Source organism: Phacochoerus africanus, chromosome 6 (genome assembly GCF_016906955.1).
Source record: "Phacochoerus africanus isolate WHEZ1 chromosome 6, ROS_Pafr_v1, whole genome shotgun sequence".
In the NCBI taxonomy this organism is placed as follows: domain Eukaryota; kingdom Metazoa; phylum Chordata; class Mammalia; order Artiodactyla; family Suidae; genus Phacochoerus; species Phacochoerus africanus.
In genome coordinates, this window is record NC_062549.1 from 130434116 (window position 1) to 130454442 (window position 20327).

General features: G+C 44.4%; 1 protein-coding gene across 2 annotated transcripts in view; it reads left to right on the forward strand.

The window, feature by feature from the left end:
* COL24A1 (collagen type XXIV alpha 1 chain) overlaps positions 1-20327 on the forward strand; it is a 321301-nt gene that overhangs the window by 176607 nt on the left and 124367 nt on the right. For both annotated transcript variants that reach the window (XM_047785408.1, XM_047785409.1), the window contains exons 26-32: positions 434-487; positions 3097-3150; positions 4363-4416; positions 6189-6242; positions 15177-15230; positions 15490-15534; positions 15651-15695. In XM_047785408.1, the coding sequence (XP_047641364.1) occupies positions 434-487; positions 3097-3150; positions 4363-4416; positions 6189-6242; positions 15177-15230; positions 15490-15534; positions 15651-15695 (360 nt within the window). The remainder of the gene's footprint in view (positions 1-433; positions 488-3096; positions 3151-4362; positions 4417-6188; positions 6243-15176; positions 15231-15489; positions 15535-15650; positions 15696-20327) is intronic.

Below are 20327 nucleotides of genomic sequence, written 5' to 3' on the forward strand. Positions count from 1 at the left end.
GAACTCCCCCCAGGTAGTTTTCGAATGAATTGAGTGGGCACGTGCTAGTCCCTCATGTACAGAGGCGCTTTCAAAGAAGGAAGTCACAGAAGTGATTTGTTAAACTAATGTATCCACATTGAGACTCTCTGAACCCTGCAGGAGTCTTTACAACATCGTACGTTCCCCAAGCACAGGCACTGTGAATTTGAATCTCGGTGCCTCCCGGCACAGGGCCTGTCACAGACTAAACATTTGTGTTTATGTCCGCTGACTGAGTTGTTAATTCTGATGTGAAGTCGTAGGCAGGATACCTGTACTAGGAGGATTTTTATTCCAGGATAACATTTGAGATGGGTTAGAAAAAAAACAATGTGTATAACTGATTCAAAACCAGGTTGCTATAATAGCAATGCAAAATCTTTGTATTTTCTGTTATAATTTTTCCTAAAAGGGACCTGTTGGCTTACCTGGAGAAGTTGGGGTGACTGGCAGCATTGGCGAAAAGGTAATTTCTTTCATTATTTTGTTCAGTAGTAAGGATTCTAAGCTAAATTCAAAAGAGAGACATTCATATATTTCGTGAATTAGAAATTAGAAGTCACTCATAAGTTAAAACTCATTACCTGTACTGAATCTCTTAAATATATTAAAATATAGCTAATAGCATATGTTTCTAATTTTTAAAAGGCAGCGTACTCTTTTGGCTATAATGATGTGCTCTAAAGAGGAAAGATGAAATTGATGGTCTAGGTTTATGGCTTGAAAATATTTAAATCTACTTTGTGAGACTAAGCCTGTAAAGGAAACAGTTTTGAAAGTGATGAATGAGTTACTACTATACCTAAGTTTCAGTCACAATCTCTTTCTATCTACTTGGAATCGAGTATAAAATTACTCATGGATTTTTTTGGCTGTTGTGCTAGAAATTGCAATTTGCTCAGAAATTTTTATAAATCATTATCTTGAAGTGATTTTCCATATTGAGTTTCAAATTTAAGAAAGTCTTTTTTAAAAAATAATTATTTGAAACAGCAAGACCATTTAAAAAATTTTTTTTATTATTTTTTGCTTTTTAGGGCTGTACCCATGGCATATGGAAATTCCCTGGCTAAGGGTCAGATTGGAGCTACAGCTGCCAGCCTACACCACAGCCACAGCAATGCCAGATCCTTAACCCGTTGAGCAAGGCCAGGGGTTGAACCTGCATCCTCATGGATACTAATTGAGTTCTTAACCTACAATGGGAACTCCTAAAAAAATTTTTTTTGAATGCAGTCTTATAATGGACTGGTAGGTAATAAACCCCAAATTTCTGACCTTTGACTGAAACTTAATTTGCTGCATGTAAATTGTAAGCATGCTAGTCTAGTATGCAAGGCTACTAGGAATGCTAGCATGCTAGTCTATATATGCTATACTGTGCTGTGTATGCACCTGGTATACTATGCATGCTAGTATTCTAGTCTAGTATGCTATGGATCCTAGTATGCTAGTTTAGTATATTGTATATACTATACTATGCTGCGTACGCAACTGCACATGCTAGTATGCTAGTCTAGTATACCACGCATGCTCGTGTGCTAGTCTAGTATGCAAGGCTGCTCTTTGTGAATAATTAAATAGAGCCAGGATTGGAAGTAAATTAGATAATATTCCAGTTCTTTCCATTGGAAATTTTTAAGTCAAACTAACATTTTTTAAATTCATCCTTTTCCTCCCACATCCAAACTGGTCTCTTCCTGGTTATCTCGCTGTCTAGTTGTGTGCCTTACACCTGGCTCTGTTCTTCCAGTCTTCCATGAAGGAAAGCATGAACCCGTCTCTGCAGTTCCCTTTTCCTCCATCCTCTGTGTCTCGTCTTTTAGCAGGTCTGAGACGTTCTTCTCTGTGAGGTACCCTTTTTAGTAGTCAGTCCAAAGCTCCTGTTAGTTGATCTTAAATTTACCACATCATACTTGCCCCGACCTTCCCCTTCTGTCTCTAATCCAGCCTACGTGCTGTAACCAGAAGGCTAATTATGGTGGATCACGAAGAAGCATTTTGAAAAAGCTTTATTAGCTCCCTGTTGTTGAAGCCTGCTAACTCCTCTGCTTTGCTGTCAAGGCACCACATGAACTGGCTTAACTTAGTTCATCCAGCAAGTGTCCTGACGCTCCCCAGTATTAACCTCTCTTGCTCCCCTGTCTCAGTTGTTATGCACTTGTTCCTATTCATGTTCTTCCTGTTTTCTTTGTTGAGTGTATCCTCTCCCCTTCCCTCTGTCTATTCCAAGCCAAACTCTAGTAGTCAATTAGATCCCCACCCTCCACAAAGCCTTCCCAGATTATTCCAGTTCTGCCTGATTTCTCCCCTTCCTGGACTTAGAATAAGCACCACACAGTTTGAACTGTAATTGTCCTTCAATTAATTCAGCTTCGTTAATGTCTCCACTTACCTGAGGGCAGTGTCTGTCAAATTTCTGTTCTCTCCTCCAACTCTCAGTCCGTTAAAAGTAGTCAATATATTCGTACTGATTTTTCATTAACAAGATTCAAATGTAAAATGACCTCAGTTCAAAGAATTTTGTAATTTTTTTCATTTTGATTTAGAAATTTCTGTGTTAGGTTAAAGAGGCTACATTAATATTTTGAAAATTCTTGGAATTTTTATGTGAATCCCTTTAGAATTTAATCTGCTGTGGCATATTGGATTGTTATGATTATGCCTACTGGTGGCGGGCAGACCACAGAAAGAAAATTTTGTTCAGTGGTTACATACGGAGTTAATTTTTATATTATGTTTTCATACTTTTTTATTCTCACATTTTATGTCTCTCAAAATTATAAGAATTTCTACTTGCAAAATGTTAGCATATGATGCATGCTCAATTTTAAATCCTGCTTATTCATAATTTCTATTGTCCTCACTGTAATAAGATGTTAATATTGTATTGCTTGGAAAGTATCTTAAGAGGATTTTTATTGTATTAAAAGCTAGTGACTTCAGGGTAAAAATACAAAATTTATAAATTAAAAAATTACTGACAATTAGGACGAGTTTTCAATCTAGGTTTAGCTCATTTGGGACTAATTAACATGCCTCAATGGTTTTGTTTGTTTCTTTTATTTTTAAAAGGGACAGCGAGGAAGTCCAGGCCCAGTAGGTCCCCAGGGAGACAAGGGTGCTATGGTAAGAGCTTCGTGATTGGAAAAATAAGTTTCCAGGTTAAGGCATCCCAGAGATGGAGTTGCCTTGAGTGATATTTGAGCAAGTGAAAAACATCATTTTGTAGTAAATTTCTGCTAGAATAGTCTTCCCTTCTAAGCAGTTTACCACTCGGATGCTGATTGGCACTGCAAAGCATGCAGATCCGATGGCTTGCTCAAGTGGATCTATCGTTTTAAAGAAGAATTAAACTATCATAAATTCACTTAAGTGAATGAAAAAGAAAATTCACTTAGGATTCTCTTTTTCTCTTACAGCTTATGGTTTATATGGCGCATGTTAACGTTGCCACTTTTCCATAAGTCTGTGGTCACCGTGTAATTCTTTGGTATATGAAAGATGAGAATCCAGAATTTCCCTTTCATTCTTCTACCTTTAAGATGGTAATATCTGATAAAAGTTCTGTCTAGGTTGCAGGTTTTTAGTTTATGAAAGTTTCTAAATGTGATATGAGCTAGGACAAACAGTTATTTTCAGTAGAAGAATCTTGCTTTCAGAAAATATGTTGTGATGGATCTGGTGGCACATGATACTATGCACAAATTCATTGTACCTAAGTTTTTCTTCGGTTTAAACTTCTGTATCATCAGTAAAGCACTGCAAGATTAATTTTTTTACCTATCTCCAATTTCTGTCAACTAGGAAATTTAATGCAGCCATAAGGCTAATTAATTTCTGGAATTATTACCTCCGAAGACATTTTCTGAATCATCTCAACATGGTTGATACCACAGAGGTCGCGCTCCTTCTGAAATTTGACAGACTAGCGTGTTGGCACACAGTCGTAGTTCTTAATTACTGAATTCCTTGACCTCTGAAAATGAAATGACTCCGCTGTCTGTGTAGCACGACACACTCTGTAGCATAGCGCAAGCCATGGAAAGGTCAGGTGAACGTTCTCTTCTCAGGAGGTTCTAGTGCGTGACTCTAGCCAGCAGATTTCTTGTCTGGGCAGAGTTTCTCATGAAAGTAAAGCAGCTTCTCTGGAAAGCCCGTTTTTACTTCCCTGGTCTGTCTGTGGAACATCTCCTGGGGTGTCTTATGTCTTGGACGGTCGAGGGAGATAGCAACAAATTATCATTTTTAATTACTCTTTATAATTTACTGGTGTGTCGTCAATGAAAATAATTAGATATGATGGAGAATTTGTCTTTTATATTTTTCCTTAAATTATAGGGCTATCCGGGTCCTCCTGGGGTTCCAGGACCCATGGGTCCACTGGGATTACCTGTAAGTATAGAAAGACTTTATATTCCATTCTAAGAGGGCTGTTTAAATTTTAATCCATGACCTTGGTTAGGCTGTGTTTTTGTGCAGACTAAATCATGCCTGTGTTAACAGAGGCTGCTTCTCTCCCGGTCAGTGCAGGGCCACCTCGAATACATCCTGGGATCTTGCTTTTCCTCACTGCTACTTGCTCTGTTGTTTACCACTCACTGCTAAGACTACGAACTGATGAAACTGCAAAACATTTGAACTCTCTTTGGAATAACCACATATAAGAAAACAGAATTAGTAATCAACCTTACAAGTAAGATGGATTGTATAAACAAAGCACAAACACAAGTTCCAAGTTCTTGGAAATTTGCAGATATTCACAAACAGATAAGATTTGTAGAAAATACACCTTTATTAACCAAAAATTGAGTTTTGAAAAGACTCCACTTGTGTTTGCAGAAAGATAATGAAATATTATTTCTAAGGAAAGTTTGCTTATCAGAATTTCACAGTTGCTGTGAATTTAAATGTGAGCAATATCAGCCGTTGTCATCCCCCAGGCAGAAGTGTTATCAGAAGCACTTTATGCTGGTTTGTGAAGCTTCCGTGTTGAAGCTAAGCCCAGTGTTTCAGCGTGTTGATAGGAGGGTTGTTGACTCTAAAATTAGGAAGACTGATTTAAGGCACAGTTGCCCATCTCTTTAATTCTGTGAAAGTTTACTCTTTTTATCTACCTGATGTTATGTAGTTAAATACCTTTTGTTTTCTAAGTAGGTCTTTATTGGAGACCATCGGGTACGAAAACAATCATAACTGACTTTGTCATGAATAACAACTTAGTCTTCGTTGAAGGCTATTTTTTGTGACACCTTAATTTGGAACATTTTGTGGCATTTTTCATGGTAAAAGAAAAAAGTCTTTTTTTTTTCTTTTTTTTCCTTTGTCTCTTGTCCTTTTAGGGCAGCACTCACAGCATATGGACCCAGGCTAGGGGTGTAATCGGAGCTGTAGCCGCCGGCCTACACCACAGCCACAGCAACGCCAGATCCAAGCCGTGTCTGTGACCTACACCACAGCTCGCGGCAACGCCGGATCCTTAACACCCTGAGCAAGGCCAGGGGTTGAACCCACAACCTCTTGGTTCCTAGTCAGATTCGTTTCCGCTGCGCCACTATGGGAACGCCAAGAAGGTCCACTTTTAAGTGATGGGTGATTAGAAGTGTCTGGAATAATGAGGAGGAAATCTTGCGAGAGTAGATCCTTTGATGGACCAGGCAAATGAGTGCCTCCTAAAAACTACATGCTCGGTGATTATTAAACATTCATCATCCTTTGATCAGGATGGAAACACCTAGACGTTAAATTCCTCCAAATGGTAGAATACGTCAAAAGCAGAATATTGGGGGACGGAAATATGGTAATCGTTTAATAAATCAGGCGTATTCTCAAAGGAGACTGACCAACTTTATTTTAAGAATTCCCAATGGAGTTCCCACGGTGGCTCAGTGTTAACCAACCCACCTGGTACCCATGAGGATGCAGGTTCGATCCCGGGCCTCTCTCAGTGGATTAAGGATCTGGCATTGCTGTGGCTATGGTGTAGGCCGGTGCCTCGCCTGGGAACTTCATATGCTGCGGGTGCAGCCCTAAAAAGACAAAAAAAAAAAAAAAAAAAGAATCCCAGGTAGAATGACCTGACCTGTCACAAGAAGGTCAGAATAACTGCTATTCTGGTGACCTCCCTGTGAATTCTGTAATGATGTTTACACTTGCACCATATGCAGGGTCCTGTTGGGGCAGGAGGTCCGCCTGGGAGTCCAGGTCCGAAAGGACGGAGAGTAAGTCACCTGATCGGTAAAGCACATTCACCTTGGAACGATGCCCTGATGACGCCCTGATGACGCGCTGATGACGGGCTCTGCAAAAATAACCCTGCAGCTTCGTCTGTTGTGCTTAGACGGTGTTGGGTTTTCCCTTGTTCTCGTTGCATTAGATGACCTGCCTGCATTCATTCAAGTGTAATTCATAACATTTGTACTTATAAAACCATACTTTTGTTCCATTTTGTGTTTTAGAAATTTCACTTCTTGATAGAGAATTCTTTTATTATTCCCATCTTTCAATTTCTTTCTTTGGGAGAATTGTGAATGTGAAGATGTTTTAAATCAATTAGTTTTCTACTCACAAGAGATGTGTATAGCAGGGGTCGTAACAGCATGGCCAAGTGACCGCAACAGGAAACGGAATGGAATGGGCCCCACACGGTGGCCAGTAGGTTATTCACTGCGCATAGGAGATAAAAGAATCATTGTCTGTTAATCGTGCATGAGAATTAAAAAGCTTTCACTCTTTAAGGCTTCTTCTAAACATTAAATCCTTTTATTGCATGCCTGTCCTGTGCCAAGCACTTTTACATATGCTGTCTAAGCTGATACTCAAACCACGCTAAGTCTGAGATAAGCCACTTATCTCAGAGATGACTATTGAGGAAAACAGGGCTCAGGGAGTTTCAGGTCTGTGAGCTGTGGAGACAAGGTCCGGGGTCCACCCAGGATTCAAACCGTGTGTGTCTGCCTCGAAAGCGTACGCCTGTCGAGACTCCGTTGAACAGTAGAGTGTTTTTTCCTGATTTATTTGATTCGTGGGCTTTAAGAACCTGGTTTTCTCCCTTTGTTTTATCCTGACTTTTATGGCTAGTGAAGAAAGTATTTAACAATTCTAAAAACATGGCCTCCAACTAACAAATTTAAAAAAAAAATGCAAACTGCCATTTCTCATTGGCAGATGGGAGAATCGTGCCCAGTTTAAAATAACTGCGATTTCATGTGCTGGGTTTTAGGTGAAGATGAAAGAAAGAGGGAGCATTTTCAGTGCTACCATTTCTTTTCTGAAAGACTATTTTCCTTTCTGGGTTATGGAGTTACAGGCTATGAATAAGCCTGTTGGTGACACCTGTTTTAGCCCAAAAGAGGTTTAATCATAAACTACAAAGGGGTGGAGGGCGGTCTGCAGCCTGCCAGGCTTCAGTACTTGGCCGGGCCAGACGTGTCCACGCAGCTTGCTGTTACTCGCCGTGGGGAAGTTCAGCCGGTTTTGTGACAGGTGAAAAAGAAAGAAGGTTCGCTGCTTAAGTAGTTGAGGTTCTGTCAGTCATCCAGGCATAAGCCGTGTGCCTGGGCAGGTTCCGACCCACTCGGGCTGTGTCTGACGTCCTGCGGAGAGTTCACACTCTCTCCAGTTTCCTAGCCTCCCTGTGATCTCTGGGCCAATTCTTATTCCTCTTCCCTGACCTGACGCTTTGTCCTCAACTGTCACCTCCTCAAGGGCCTGTCCTCCCCTTACCCTCCAAATGGGTATTATTGATTCTCTTCCACATGGTTTTTCATAATTATTTCTAAACAGGTGCTTCCTAAACAAGGCCTTCTTGTTTAAAAATAAGAGCTTTGGAAGTTCCCGTCGTGGCGCAGTGGTTAACGAATCCGACTAGGAACCATGAGGTTGTGGGTTCGATCCCTGGCCTTGCTCAGTGGGTTAAGGATCTGGTGTTGCCGTGAGCTGTGGTGTAGGTTGCAGACGCGGTTCGGATCCCGCGTTGCTGTGGCTGTGGCGTAGGCTGGCGGCTACAGCTCCGATTCGACCCCTAGCCTGGGAACCTCCATATGCTGCCGGAACGGCTCAAGAAAAGGCAAAAAGACAAAAAAAAAAAAAAAGCTTTGTTAAGTACAAAAGTGCTTTCTTTACCAGAGAAAGTTTCAGGTAATAAATGCTTGCTGGGAATACAAAAAGGAGCTGAAGACCAGAATATTTGAGAAAGAAAATAGTACCGTGACGTGAAGAACATAGCGTTATCCCCGCCCAGCCTCTTCTCCCATCAGTCCATTCTCTACTACGGATGTGGTTTGTAATACACATCTTTTCTGAGGTTTTCACTCACAAAAGATGAGAACACATGCGCAGCCTGCTGAGGTAAATGAAAACGGTGTCTGGTGGGGCGTTCCCGTGCCCCAGCCCCTCCCGGCTACCCAGAGCCTGAGGGAGTCAACGTTTCCAGCATACTCGCAACGCTTTCCTGACAGAGCTGGACAGCAAGCTGGCATATCTGCCCCGAGGCCACACAGAACTATCTTTATGGGCCCGGTGCTCCTGCGCCCTTGCTGTTCCCAGATGTGGCCATGTTCCCACCATGAACGGGAGACCACGCCCCAGGGAGCCTGCCCGCGCATCTGCCTCCCGCCCACCCATCCTCGCGCATCCCTCCCTCTAACAGGTGCCGGCTTCCCACGTCTGCCAGGCCCTCTCCTGGTACCATGGAGGATTCAGGGGTAACTATTTCCAGATCTAGACCCCGTGGACTTTATCGCTTATTGACTTACAGTCCAGTGTCTAGGACGCATCGTGCAGGTTGACAGAGAATAAGGAAAGCTGAGACGAGCAGCAGAGCCACCTCAGGAAGCAGCCTAAGCAGCTTACATCAGGAAATGTGGAAGTCGTATAATCCTGCCATTTCTAGATCTGAAAAAGGTAACAGAATTGGCTGAAAATATTTATATAGTTGAGGATTCTTAGATGAGAGAGTTGGCATAAATTAAGATACTTTTATTTATCCTATATACTTTAAGCTTTTTTTCTTTCCGCCTGCCAAGTTTGACTGAAGGAATAATTGAAGTGAAATAATGTAATATACCGAAGCTAATTAATATAATACCATTTTTTTTTTTAGGGCTACACCTGTGGTGTATGGAAGTTCCCAGCTAGGGGGTCAAATCAGAGCTGTAGCCACAGGCCTGCATCACAGCCATAGCGGCACTGGATCTAAGCCATCTCTATGACCTACGCTGCAGCTTGTGGCAACACCAGATCCTTAACCCACTGAGGGATGCCAGGGATCGAACCCGCATCCTCAGAGAGACAGTGTCCTAACCTGCTGAGCCACAATGGGAACTTCTGTGCTTCAGTCCTTTTCCTCACGTCCACGATACAAGCCAGCGATGTCTCCACTGCAGGTCCAGAAAGATCGTGGCTTAGCACTTGAGGTCACCAGGGGTCAGTACCAGCTCAGCTGGTGTCCTCCCGTCTCTCTCTGGGCAGGTAACCCACCTCACTCTCTCTCCGGTACATGCCTCTCTGTCCAGCTCCCCTGACTGGAGAGGTGACACCCACAGCAGAGCTGACCTCATCTCCTTTCTTGCCCACGAACTGGGCCTTTGATCATGAAACAACTGTTTGTTTGTTTGTTTGTTTTTTTCTTTTTCTGCCACGCCCATGGTATATGGAAGTTCTCTGGCCAGGGTTCTCAAATCTGAGGCCCAGCTGTGGCAACACTAGAACCTTAACCCATGGTGCCAGGCCAGGGATGGAAGCCATACCTCCGCAGCGACGTGAGCTGCTACAGTCAGAGCCTTAGCCCAGGGCTCCACAGTGGGAACTCCTGATCGCGAGACAACCTTGGGTTGCATACCGTTGTCTAGATGGGTGATAGGGGCATACAACTGAGTAATTGCTTATTCTGACTGCGGTGCAGAAAAGACGGAAATGGCTATATTAGAAATTTGTGCTGTTTCACACCCTTCTGCGCAAGAGGCAGACTGGGTAGAGGCCTGCTCCGAACGGTGGCCTCTTCGAGGAGACGCAGGCCCCCCGGGAGCGCGGCTGTCAGGACCTGCATTTAGGCTCCACGCCAATGGCACCTGGACTCCAGGGGACGAGGAAGGGCTTTTTCTTCTCCTGAAAAAAAAACTTTGTTTATAACAAGAATTAGAATCAAAAGATAGTTTCCATAAAATCAAAGATAATATCAGTTTTTGTTGAAGGGAACATTTTGTTCCAGCTTTACTAGCCAAGAGCCAGAAAATACTTAAGCCTCCGAGTAATTTAAAATGAATGGAGGTCAGGAGTTCCTGTCATGGCGCAGTGGTTAACGATTCCGACTGGGAACCATGAGGTTGCGGGTTCAATCCCTGGCCTTGCTCAGTGGGTTAAGGATCTGGCGTTGCCGTGAGCTGTGGTGTAAGTTGCAGATGCGGCTCGGATCCCGCGTTGCTGTGGCTCTGGCGTAGACCGGCGGCTACAGCTCCGATTCGACCCCTAGACTGGGAACCTCCATGTGCCGAGGGAGCGGCTCCAGAAAAGGCAAAAAGACAAAAAAATAAAATAAAATAAAATGAATTGAGGTCAAGCAAAGACAGATATGGTTAAAAGGAAAAAAAATCAATACATGTTGATTGAATATCTATATATATATTTTTTTTTGTCTTTTAGGGCTGCACCCACAGTATATGGAGGTTCCCAGGCTAGGAGTCTAATCGGAGCTGCAGCTGCTGGCCTATACCACAGCCACAGCAATGCGGGATCCAAGCTGTGTCTACAACCTACACCACAGCTCATGGCAACAACAGATCCTTAACCCACTGAGCGAGGCCAGGGATTGAACCCGCAACCTTATGGATCCTATTCGGGTTTGCTAACTGCTGAGCCACAATGGGAACTCCAAAATCTCAATATATTTTGATTGAATCTAAATTAGAAAGACATTTGTTCTGTGAATAAGGGCCGTTTCCTTCATTTGTAGTTTCTTGAACTCAAGTGTTACAGAGATGGGCTTGGAATGCCCATAAAATCTTCCTAAATAAGTGTGCAGTGTATGTTAATGCTTTAGTTAGTCATAGTTTATTTAATTTGTAGCATTTATATGGAATAGTGATTCTGTCTCCTATCATTTAATACATTTGGTATTATACTCGTTATTCATGAATTTGGTTAACTCTAAGATTATTGCCTATAATTCAAATACTTGATACTTTGCGAAGCATTTTTAGTTGATGCAGCCGAGCTTCAGATTTGAGTCCAGCTTTTAGAAGCTCCTAATGGCCATTCGCTGTAGCCGACGTTGATATTTACCAAAAGAGGACAAAGGGAAGATTGGTGGTGGTTTTCTTTAACCTAGCCGGAGTGTATTCTTCAAGGGCTTGATAGATAATCAGATATAAGGCAGGTATTAGAAAAAAATAGCTTTATACCCAATTAGGTGCCTATTGTAACCTGTTTTCCTACTCTTTTAGAGCTCGTCCTGAGCTGGTTTAGTCTCAGGGTCAAAGAAGCCGTTGGCACTAACCCAGGGATAGCTTCTACACCCGGTGTCAAAGTGACTCTATTCACTTACTGACAGGATTAGCTCTCACTTATTTCTAACATCTGAAAAAATACTATAAACTTCAGAAAGCACAGTTCTTCAGTCTTCTAACATTAGACGTTGCGTGACTCAGACCACTCACTGGTGTCTACAGGCCTCCGTTTCTTCATCTTAAAAAGCAGGGTTTAGATCCTTCAGCCTTGATGGCGGGTGGTCTAAATGCCAAGGCAGAAGCTGGCAGTTATTCACAAGACGTTTTCCTGAGCTCCGTGCAGCCTTTTCTCATACATATCTAGGCAACCACTTAATCTTATTTTATTCAAGAAATGAGGTTTTCTTTTTTACCACCTTTGGGCCAAACAACTAAAAATTTTTTTAATTGCTGCTCTGTGTTTGGGGCCCTCTTGAAGCTTTCTGCTGAGGCTGCTGACATTTAAGCCTGGACAGAGTAACTTCTCAGCCTCTAGCACCAGCCTTGGAGGGGTCTGTCTCATCGTGGCTGATGGTCTGGAGTCAACACCACCATCTCCGCCCCACTCCCCACCTTCCGCCCGGAATTCAGCTTCCAGTTTGTTTTTATGTAAATGTTTTCATCGTTCTACTGGGTACATACTAACCAAACATCCAAGAGAGACAGAAATTTTGTGTTGCCGAGGAGTTAAGTACCTAATTACCAGTGGACATTTCTAGATCTTGAGTGCTAACCTCACCTTCCTTTTCACGCTTCCCCAGCCACGTTCTGTTGTTACTCCAAAAAGCGAGCAGGGTGCCGTCTTACACGACAGAAAAAGGGGAACAGGCAAGAAGGCGCCAGAGAGAGGGAATCGCACAGGCCGCTGAGCATCGAGGACAGAGGCGGTTATCCGAGGAGGTCCTGGGGCCTTTGCGCTTTAAACGTCACCCTTCTTTCCGTCTTCAGTTACTTACCTGTCGGACGTTCCCGGGACGCCCCCACCCCAGGCCTTGCAGTTACCATCTCTCCTGCCAGAATGTCTTCCCCAAGTTGCCAGCATAGCCCACAGCCTCCCCTCCTTCAGGCCTGGCCCCTGTCCTGTCTCGGACACCCCATCCAAACGAGGGTCCCCCCCAGACTCTTTCTAGACCCTAACCCGCTTTATTTTCCCTCGGTTTCTTGACTAGCCAGGTCATTTCATGTTGTAGCTGTAAATATGTGCTTTTGCTTGTTTATGAAGCCAGGCATTTGTTTCTTCTCCCCGCCGTATCCTCCGGGCCTAAAACAGGACCTCGCTTACAGGAGGCACTCAGTCAATGCTTGTTGAAGAAATAACACGTGTTGAAAGTTATTTGTCTATGAAATTAAGGCCATACTCCTCCACTTGGCCTTCAGGGCTCTGCACAGCACGACTTAGTTTGGGGCTGCCAGCTTTTCTAGGGCATCGGGGCAGCTGGCGGTGGGGTGGGGGCAGCAGGCTGGGGATGTGTCACGGAGCCCTTTAGATGGAGACTGAGCATCGGGGGCTAGAGCCCCGTCTCCGGCTTTGCCGTGACCAGCGCGTGAGCCTTGGGGAGGAGGGAGGAGTCTTCAGCCCCGAACAACGTGCCCAGGAGGGTCAGGATGCAGCCCCCGGGAGGCCGGTGGTTTATAGTAAGCAGCTTGCTGATCCTGTGACGCCGAACCCCGCCGGCCTCAGGCAGGGACAGGGGGCCGTGCGGCCCCCGGGCTCCTTCCGATGGGCCCGTGTTGCCCCCGTCACTGTCTTGGGTAGAACCGCCAGTACCTCCGCCGTCTTGCTGATTCGAACATCAGTGCCAGCCCTTCACCTTTAAGTCTCGGTCTTTCCACAGGGATTTCTTAGTACAGAAATACTAAATACATAAAATCCATAGCTCAGCTGAGCAAACCGGTCTTCCCCTGTTTTCATCCTCGGGTGTCGTCTTGACTGCCTCGGCGCCCTCTCGCTCTCGCGCGCGCTGTCTCTCGCTCTCTCTCTCTCGCTCTCTCTCTCTCTCCCTCTCTCCCTCCCCCCCCCCCCCCCCCCCCCCCCCCCCCCCCCCCCCCCCCCCCCCCCCGCCCCTTGCTGTCCCTCTGTCTGCAATCTCTCCTCGAGACCGTCTTTGCCGGTCAGTACCTTAGCCCTTTACACACACGTGCGCTCGCTCCCTCTTTTGAAGCCCTGGGCCCTCGGCACTTCTCTCTGCCTGCATCACACTTAGTTGTATGATTTGCCTCATCGCACGTAGCACTCTGTGCGGTGCCTTTTCAGTAGCTGTTCAGTTAATGGTGTCGCTGGAATTCGGCCTCTGTCTGCTGGTGCTGAACTGAAACCCAGAGACAGAGTTTTGGGTAAAGGAGAAAAAACAGCTTCATTGCTTTGTCAGGCAATGGGGGCCACAGCAGGCTAATGCCTTAAAGACTGGGCCTCCATTAGAAAGAATTGTGAGGAGGAGAAAAACAGGTATTGAGACAGGAATCAGGATCGGACACACATGCATTCTTCTTCCTTTGGGGGAGCTTCGTCATCCCAGCTGCCGTCGGGGGTCTCGGCCTGGTCACGCTGGGGGTCTCCTGGGTCGTTGCCGAGAATAGCAGTGCTTGTGAAGAGGGTGTATGGATCAGAGATGAGAACGAGCTAGGAAGGTTCCTGAAAACATCATGTGCTAATAATCTTTAGCCCACAGGCCATTGTCCCCAGGGTGCCTAATCTTCAGCTTATGGGCGATGGTGTTTAGGGTGCAGTTGAGCCCGGGAGAAGGACAAGGAGGGACTCTAAGCTGCCCCTGCCTGTTCCTCCCTGGTCTCTGCACCCCCTCCCTTCCCTGATCAGCAGCTGTCTGGACCCGCCCCTAGGAACTCAGGGAAGGTGGTGGTGGCTGAGTGAGGCCCATTTCCCAAGAACAAGAAGTGGGGACACAGACAGGCATTTGCGCCCAGGAGCCCTGCAGGGCTGAGTTCTGCTTCAATGGTTGTAGAATCGAATTAACTCCCTTAAAAGAGACTTTAAGATCTTCCAAAGACAGTTATAATTTCGGCAAGGAACACATACCATCCTTTTGTTAGCCTATGACTTTAGAACTAATGATTCCTCACAGCTAATTACTGAATTAATACTAACAGCAAATTGGCTTATAAGTTTAAATTTAGATTTGAATATTCCCAGGAGCATTTTCTACCGCTTTTCTGTACTCCTTGCCTTTTTTTAGGTCAAGTGGGTGCTCAGAGCAGAACAATGCAGTCAGCATTCATTTTCTAATAAAGTGATGAAAAGAATGCCATTCCAAAAATGTAAAACTTAAGGCTGAAGAGACAAACGCACCAGCCACTTTAAAGTTAATTTAGAGTTGTTTTCAAAATAACTCCTGGCTTTCTGTAGAGTAAGTGATAAGGTGAACAAAATACTCAGACGACAGACCTATGTTATAGTTAGTCCTCAGTAACGGAACCTGCTGTTTTGTAGCCATCCGATTGCTATTTAGCGTCCATTCTGGAAAACCCTGGTTCCAGTTTCCCATGCACGTGGGTTCGTGCATATGCTCAACCGTGTTCTTTACCGTGTCCACGGCAGGGACACAAGTAAAGGGCATTTGTCAACTAAAACTTTGTGCCGTGTCTCCATTTGTAAGGATGCAGAACAGCGGAAAAGGGACGTTTCCAGTTAACAAGAGGCTACCTTTCCATCCACAGGGACCAAAAGGACCCGAGGGTCTCTCAGGAGAACAAGGTGTCCAGGGCGCCAAGGTAAACCCTGATTTTCCCATTTCTTATGGAGTGAAATGATAAAATGTCCTACCCGTCGAAAAACTGACCTATTTCCTTGGAAAAGTATGGTTCTAAATTTTCTCTTAGTCGAGGCGTGAAGCGGCCTCTACACACAGAAAGTTTTCTCCCTCTTCCTGAGCTGTATGCTCCTGTCGTCGTCTGTGGTGTGTGGGGTGCGCTAGTGCGGAAAGACCACAGCTCCCACGCTTGCTAACTTGCTGGGTGCTGACTCTTGCAGGGTGAAAAAGGCCATCAAGGAAAAAGAGGGCCGCACGGGCTGACGGTCAGTAGTGAAACACCGCCCATCGGCGGGGAGCGGGGAAGCCTTCCGCCCTCCTTGGTGTGCAGTTCGCATTTGCGGAGGGAGTTCCTTGACCGGGGCGTTTTTTTTCTTCGCAGGGCCAGACCGGACGCCCTGGAGAGAGAGGCCTTCAGGGGAAGCCGGTAAGGAATGTGAAACACTCACGCCCCCAGCAGATGAGATCCCCTCCAGTGTCTGAGCAGCTGCTGCTCAGTCCTCAGTGTGTGAGGCCAAGAGAACATAAGCTCTTTTCCTCGTCGGGTCGTCGGGTCGGTGTCCGATGTGGGGCAGTTGCTTTTCCTCCGTCGAGGGCTCTCCGCACCTGTCTCCAAACGGTGCTGACAGCGGGACGTGACTTCCGCGGCGTTACGGGGTTTCCTCTGTGTCCGTGTCGCCTCGAGGCCATGTGGCATCGTGTGCACGTGGAGCAGTAACAGAGCCAACCTAGCAGACGACTCTGAGGCTTCTTGCCCGGTTTCATTTTTACTCAGCTCGAGTGTCGTTTGGGCCCTTGGAGCGAGGAGCTGCGTGCGTGGTCGCGTGTGTGCGTGATCGTGTTTTCCCACGGCACTGCTCTAAGAGTTTTAATATTTTGTAAGGCTAAGTATTTTCCAACCATCAAAAAAATCTCAGAATTATGTAGTTTTTCCCCCTGAGATGCAAGTTCTATGGTTGCTGTTACTGAGAGGGAGAAAAGTGGGGTTTTTGTTTTGTTTTGTTTTGTCTTTTTAGGGCCGCACCCGCAGCATCTGAAGGTTCCTAGGCTAGGGGTCTAATCAGAGCTACAGCTGCCGGCCTACACCACAGCCACAGCAACGTGGGATCCTGAACCCACTGAGCAAGGCCAGGATCAAACCTGAGTCCCCATGGATACTGGTCAGATTCATTTCACTGAGCCACAAGGGGAACTCCGAGAAAAGCGTTTTTAAGAAAGATAAATATACACACATGTGTGCAAGATATACATGTATATAATTTTGAGCACATTAAATATATAGGTTTCTAATTACTTTCATTTATAATCATAATTTTAATGTCATTTTGATTTCTCATTTACACATATAATTTAAATTTATAAAAGTAGACCATAATTTAAACATATTATGAGTGAAGAGTCAGAAAAGGCTAGGACAAAAATGTTTACCTGCTGGAGTTCCCTTCGTGTCACAGTGGAAACAGGTCTGACTAGGATCCATGAGGATGCAGGTTTGATCCCTGGCCTTGCTCAGTGGGTTAAGGATCTGGCATTGCTGTAAGCTGTGGTGTAGGTGGCAGACGTGGTTCGGATCTTGCGTTTCTGTGGCTGTGGTGTAGCCAGCAGCTGTAGCTCTGATTCCACCCCTGGCCTGGGAACCTCCATATGCCGTGGGTGCAGCCCTAAAAAGACCAAGAAAAAAAAAAGTTTAGCTGCTATAGTTATTATCACTCATGTCATGAATTTATTTGTCCCTTCATGAAATCTGCTGCCCCCACCTGTTGTTTCCCATAATAACATCACTACATTGGGCTAAAGTCCAACCTGAAATAGCAGAGACCTAGAAGAGAAAAATGACTGTATCTAGAGAAAGAACTTGTGTGTGACATTATATTATTTATTAAAATCGTCCCACAAAGAAAATTCTTTATTAATCTCCATCATCTGAGTTTCTGATATATCAGTGTAAGTGGTGTTTCTTAGACTCCCCTTTCCTGCCTTGTATACAAAACTGATATATTGCAATGAGTGGAGAAATTTGAAATTCATCAAGTACATTCCTCTTGTTTTAGAAAAGTGAGGCCAAGAGAAATAAAATTATTCATTTGTACATTGTTGACAGTCCTTAGAATTTTACCTTTATTTCCAGCCCCGCAGATATGCCTGGATAAATGTAAAACTTGTTGTTTGATTTCCTCCATCAGATAAGTTCCTAGAACCCTTATATAACCGCAGCTAATGACCAACCAGTTTCACAGACTGCGGAAATGTGAGGTTACCTAGTGGATGACAGTAAACCATGAATTAATGCTAGTTGTCGGGAGGTTCACTTGGCTTTTTGCATATGTTGTCACCTTCGTCTTGATGGAATTGAAACAACTTTGGAGATCTTAGGGAAGCTGTGATCAGTCAGTACAAGAAATCCAGATGGCCCCAAATATTTGTTGGACGCAGCGCAGTAATCTCAGTATCTCTAGTCGTCGATGCGCTGTCAGCAGCAGGCAGGGCTGTAAACTAGGAAGACTGACTGGAGGTCAGATTGACCTTCGTCCCGGTGTGTGCTGCAGCCGCTGTGTGGTCTTGGTGAACCTGGATCTGGATCTTGTCTTCCTCATCTGTAAAACGGAGACATCTCGAAATTGTCGTCATTCTAAAGCTGTGTGTAAAGTGGAAAATGGTAGCTTATGATCCTCTGCTGGTCCAGGGAAACAGGACAAATGTCTGTCTCTGGTGCAGCGCTGCTGCCTTCCATCCACACCTAGATCGACTGGGAGGCGGAAGGTGCCTCCACACTGTCAGTCGGCTCTACTCTGTTAAGAAATAAAAACGACGGACATGCCGCATTGTGTTCCTAAGGTGATGAAGCCTGGGCAGCTGTTTTCAGTTCTCTAAGTCGTATAAGCACTGTAACAGTTCCTGCCTTACTAATTGTTAGGTAAATATTCTTTCAGTTGATGAGATGGGATGCTGAATCTCCAACTATGATTTTGCATTTCTCTGTCGTTCTTTAATTCTATGAAAGTTTGCTTACTGTATTTTAAAACTATTTTTAGAGTCTTCACATTATGCTTAATGTATTTTGAATCTATTTTTAGAGTATTCACATTATGATTAGTCTGTCTTCCCAATCACCTGACCTTTTATCAGCAAAACGTGCTCTGTTGTCTTTGGTAATACTTGATATTCCCGATAAGACTGTTGGTTGTGAAATCTACTTTGCATGACGTATATACGTCTTTCCAGCTGTTTTCACGGTAAACATTCATCCGTTTTCCGCCTGTTTGTGTCCTGATGTCTAAAGTGAGTGTCTCACAGCTGGAGCTTGCTTTATTCCTCTGCCTTGGAATCAGTGTTTGCTCCTGTCCACCTGCTGTAGTTACTGATGCGGTTGCACTTGTTGTATTTTTTCTCCTGAACACCTGTTTCATGTTTGTGAGGAAGGGAAATACCTTCAGTGGACAAACTTTCTTCAACAGGAAGACAGTGCCCCAGACTCTGTAATGACAATTATATTTTGAGAGCTGTCATTGATAGAGTGTCTACTATGAATATCAAGCATTTTCCTACCCAGAGCATATACATTGGAACCATTTGCAACAACTGACTCCTCTGCTTCTGTTGATATGGTTTTTTTCCACTTAGTTACTTGAAATCATTGACTTGCTCTAGATGTGGTTTTTCTTTTTCTAATGAAAGAATATTTTGTAGTTTAATGTACTCTATTAGGCTTTTAAAAGTTTAGCTGATACGGTTGCATTTGAGTCTACCATTTTATGACTGTTCCTCCTCTGTGGTGGTGCTAAGTGCCTTCTTTAGGCATTGAATAATTTTGAGAACTCCATGTTAACTTAGCTATTGGATTTTTAGCTATACTTCTTCTCATTTTTACTTTTTTTTTTGTCTTTTTGCTATTTCTTGGGCTGCTCCCGCGGCATATGGAGGTTCCCAGGCTAGGGGTCGAATCAGAGCTGTAGCCGCCAGCCTACGCCAGAGCCACAGCAACGCGGGATCCGAGCCACGTCTGCAACCTACACCACAGCTCACGGCAACGCCGGATCCTTAACCCACTGAGCAAGGGCAGGGACCGAACCCGCAACCTCATGGCTCCTAGTCGGATTCGTTAACCACTGTGCCACGACAGGAACTCCTCATTTTTACTTTTTAAGTGATTATTCTGGTCAGAAGTCAGCAGACTTTTGCTGTAAAGTGCCACAAAACGTGACAGGCTCTGTGGGCCGTGTGGTCTGTCCTCATTGCTCGTTTCTTTCGTCATAGTTTGCAGGCAACCAGGGGCAGCGCGTAAAGGAATGAGCATGCTTTTGTTCCAAAAGAAAAATTTGCAGACTCAGGTGATGGTCCACACTTGGCCCTCAGACTGTAGCCCGCCAGCCCCCAGGGCAGGTTGCGATATATGCATCCTGACTTTGCAGTGCCTGTTGAGGTTCACAGAGAAGTGCTAGGTGTTCATTGTAGCCACAAACACCTGTTTACCAGCACCTGTCTGATATGCTCTGTTTGTTTTATCTATTACATTTGTATGTGCTATAAACATCACATTGCAGAATTAAAATTCTGCTTTATTATAAATCAAATACTTTTGCTTCGGTATTAATGAAATACATGTTTTAGAGATATTTAGGAGGAAAGTAGTGTTTCTAAAATTTGCCCATGTATTTACTCTTTCTGATAGTCTTCATTCCTTTCTATAAATGTGCATTTCTAAGTGATCTCATTTCCCTGAAGCCTGTAGAACCTCCTTTAGGTTTCGTAGTCAGACTCTCCTAATGATGAATACTCAGTTTTTCTTCATATCACCTCCATTCTCTTTCTTTAACTTGCTAAGATAGTGCGGGTCTTTTCCTTTCACTGTAGTGTGTACGTTTTTTATTGGTTCACTCATTTCTTTATTGAGGTGTAGCTGATTTGCAGTGTTCCAGGTATGCGGCAAAGTGATTCAGTCTTATATGTATGTATATACACACATACAATATTTTCGCCAGCTATAAAATTCTGGATCAGCAGAGTTTTCTTTTTCTGTTTGTTTCCATCCAGCCCTGAAGAGGTGACCATGGCATTTTTT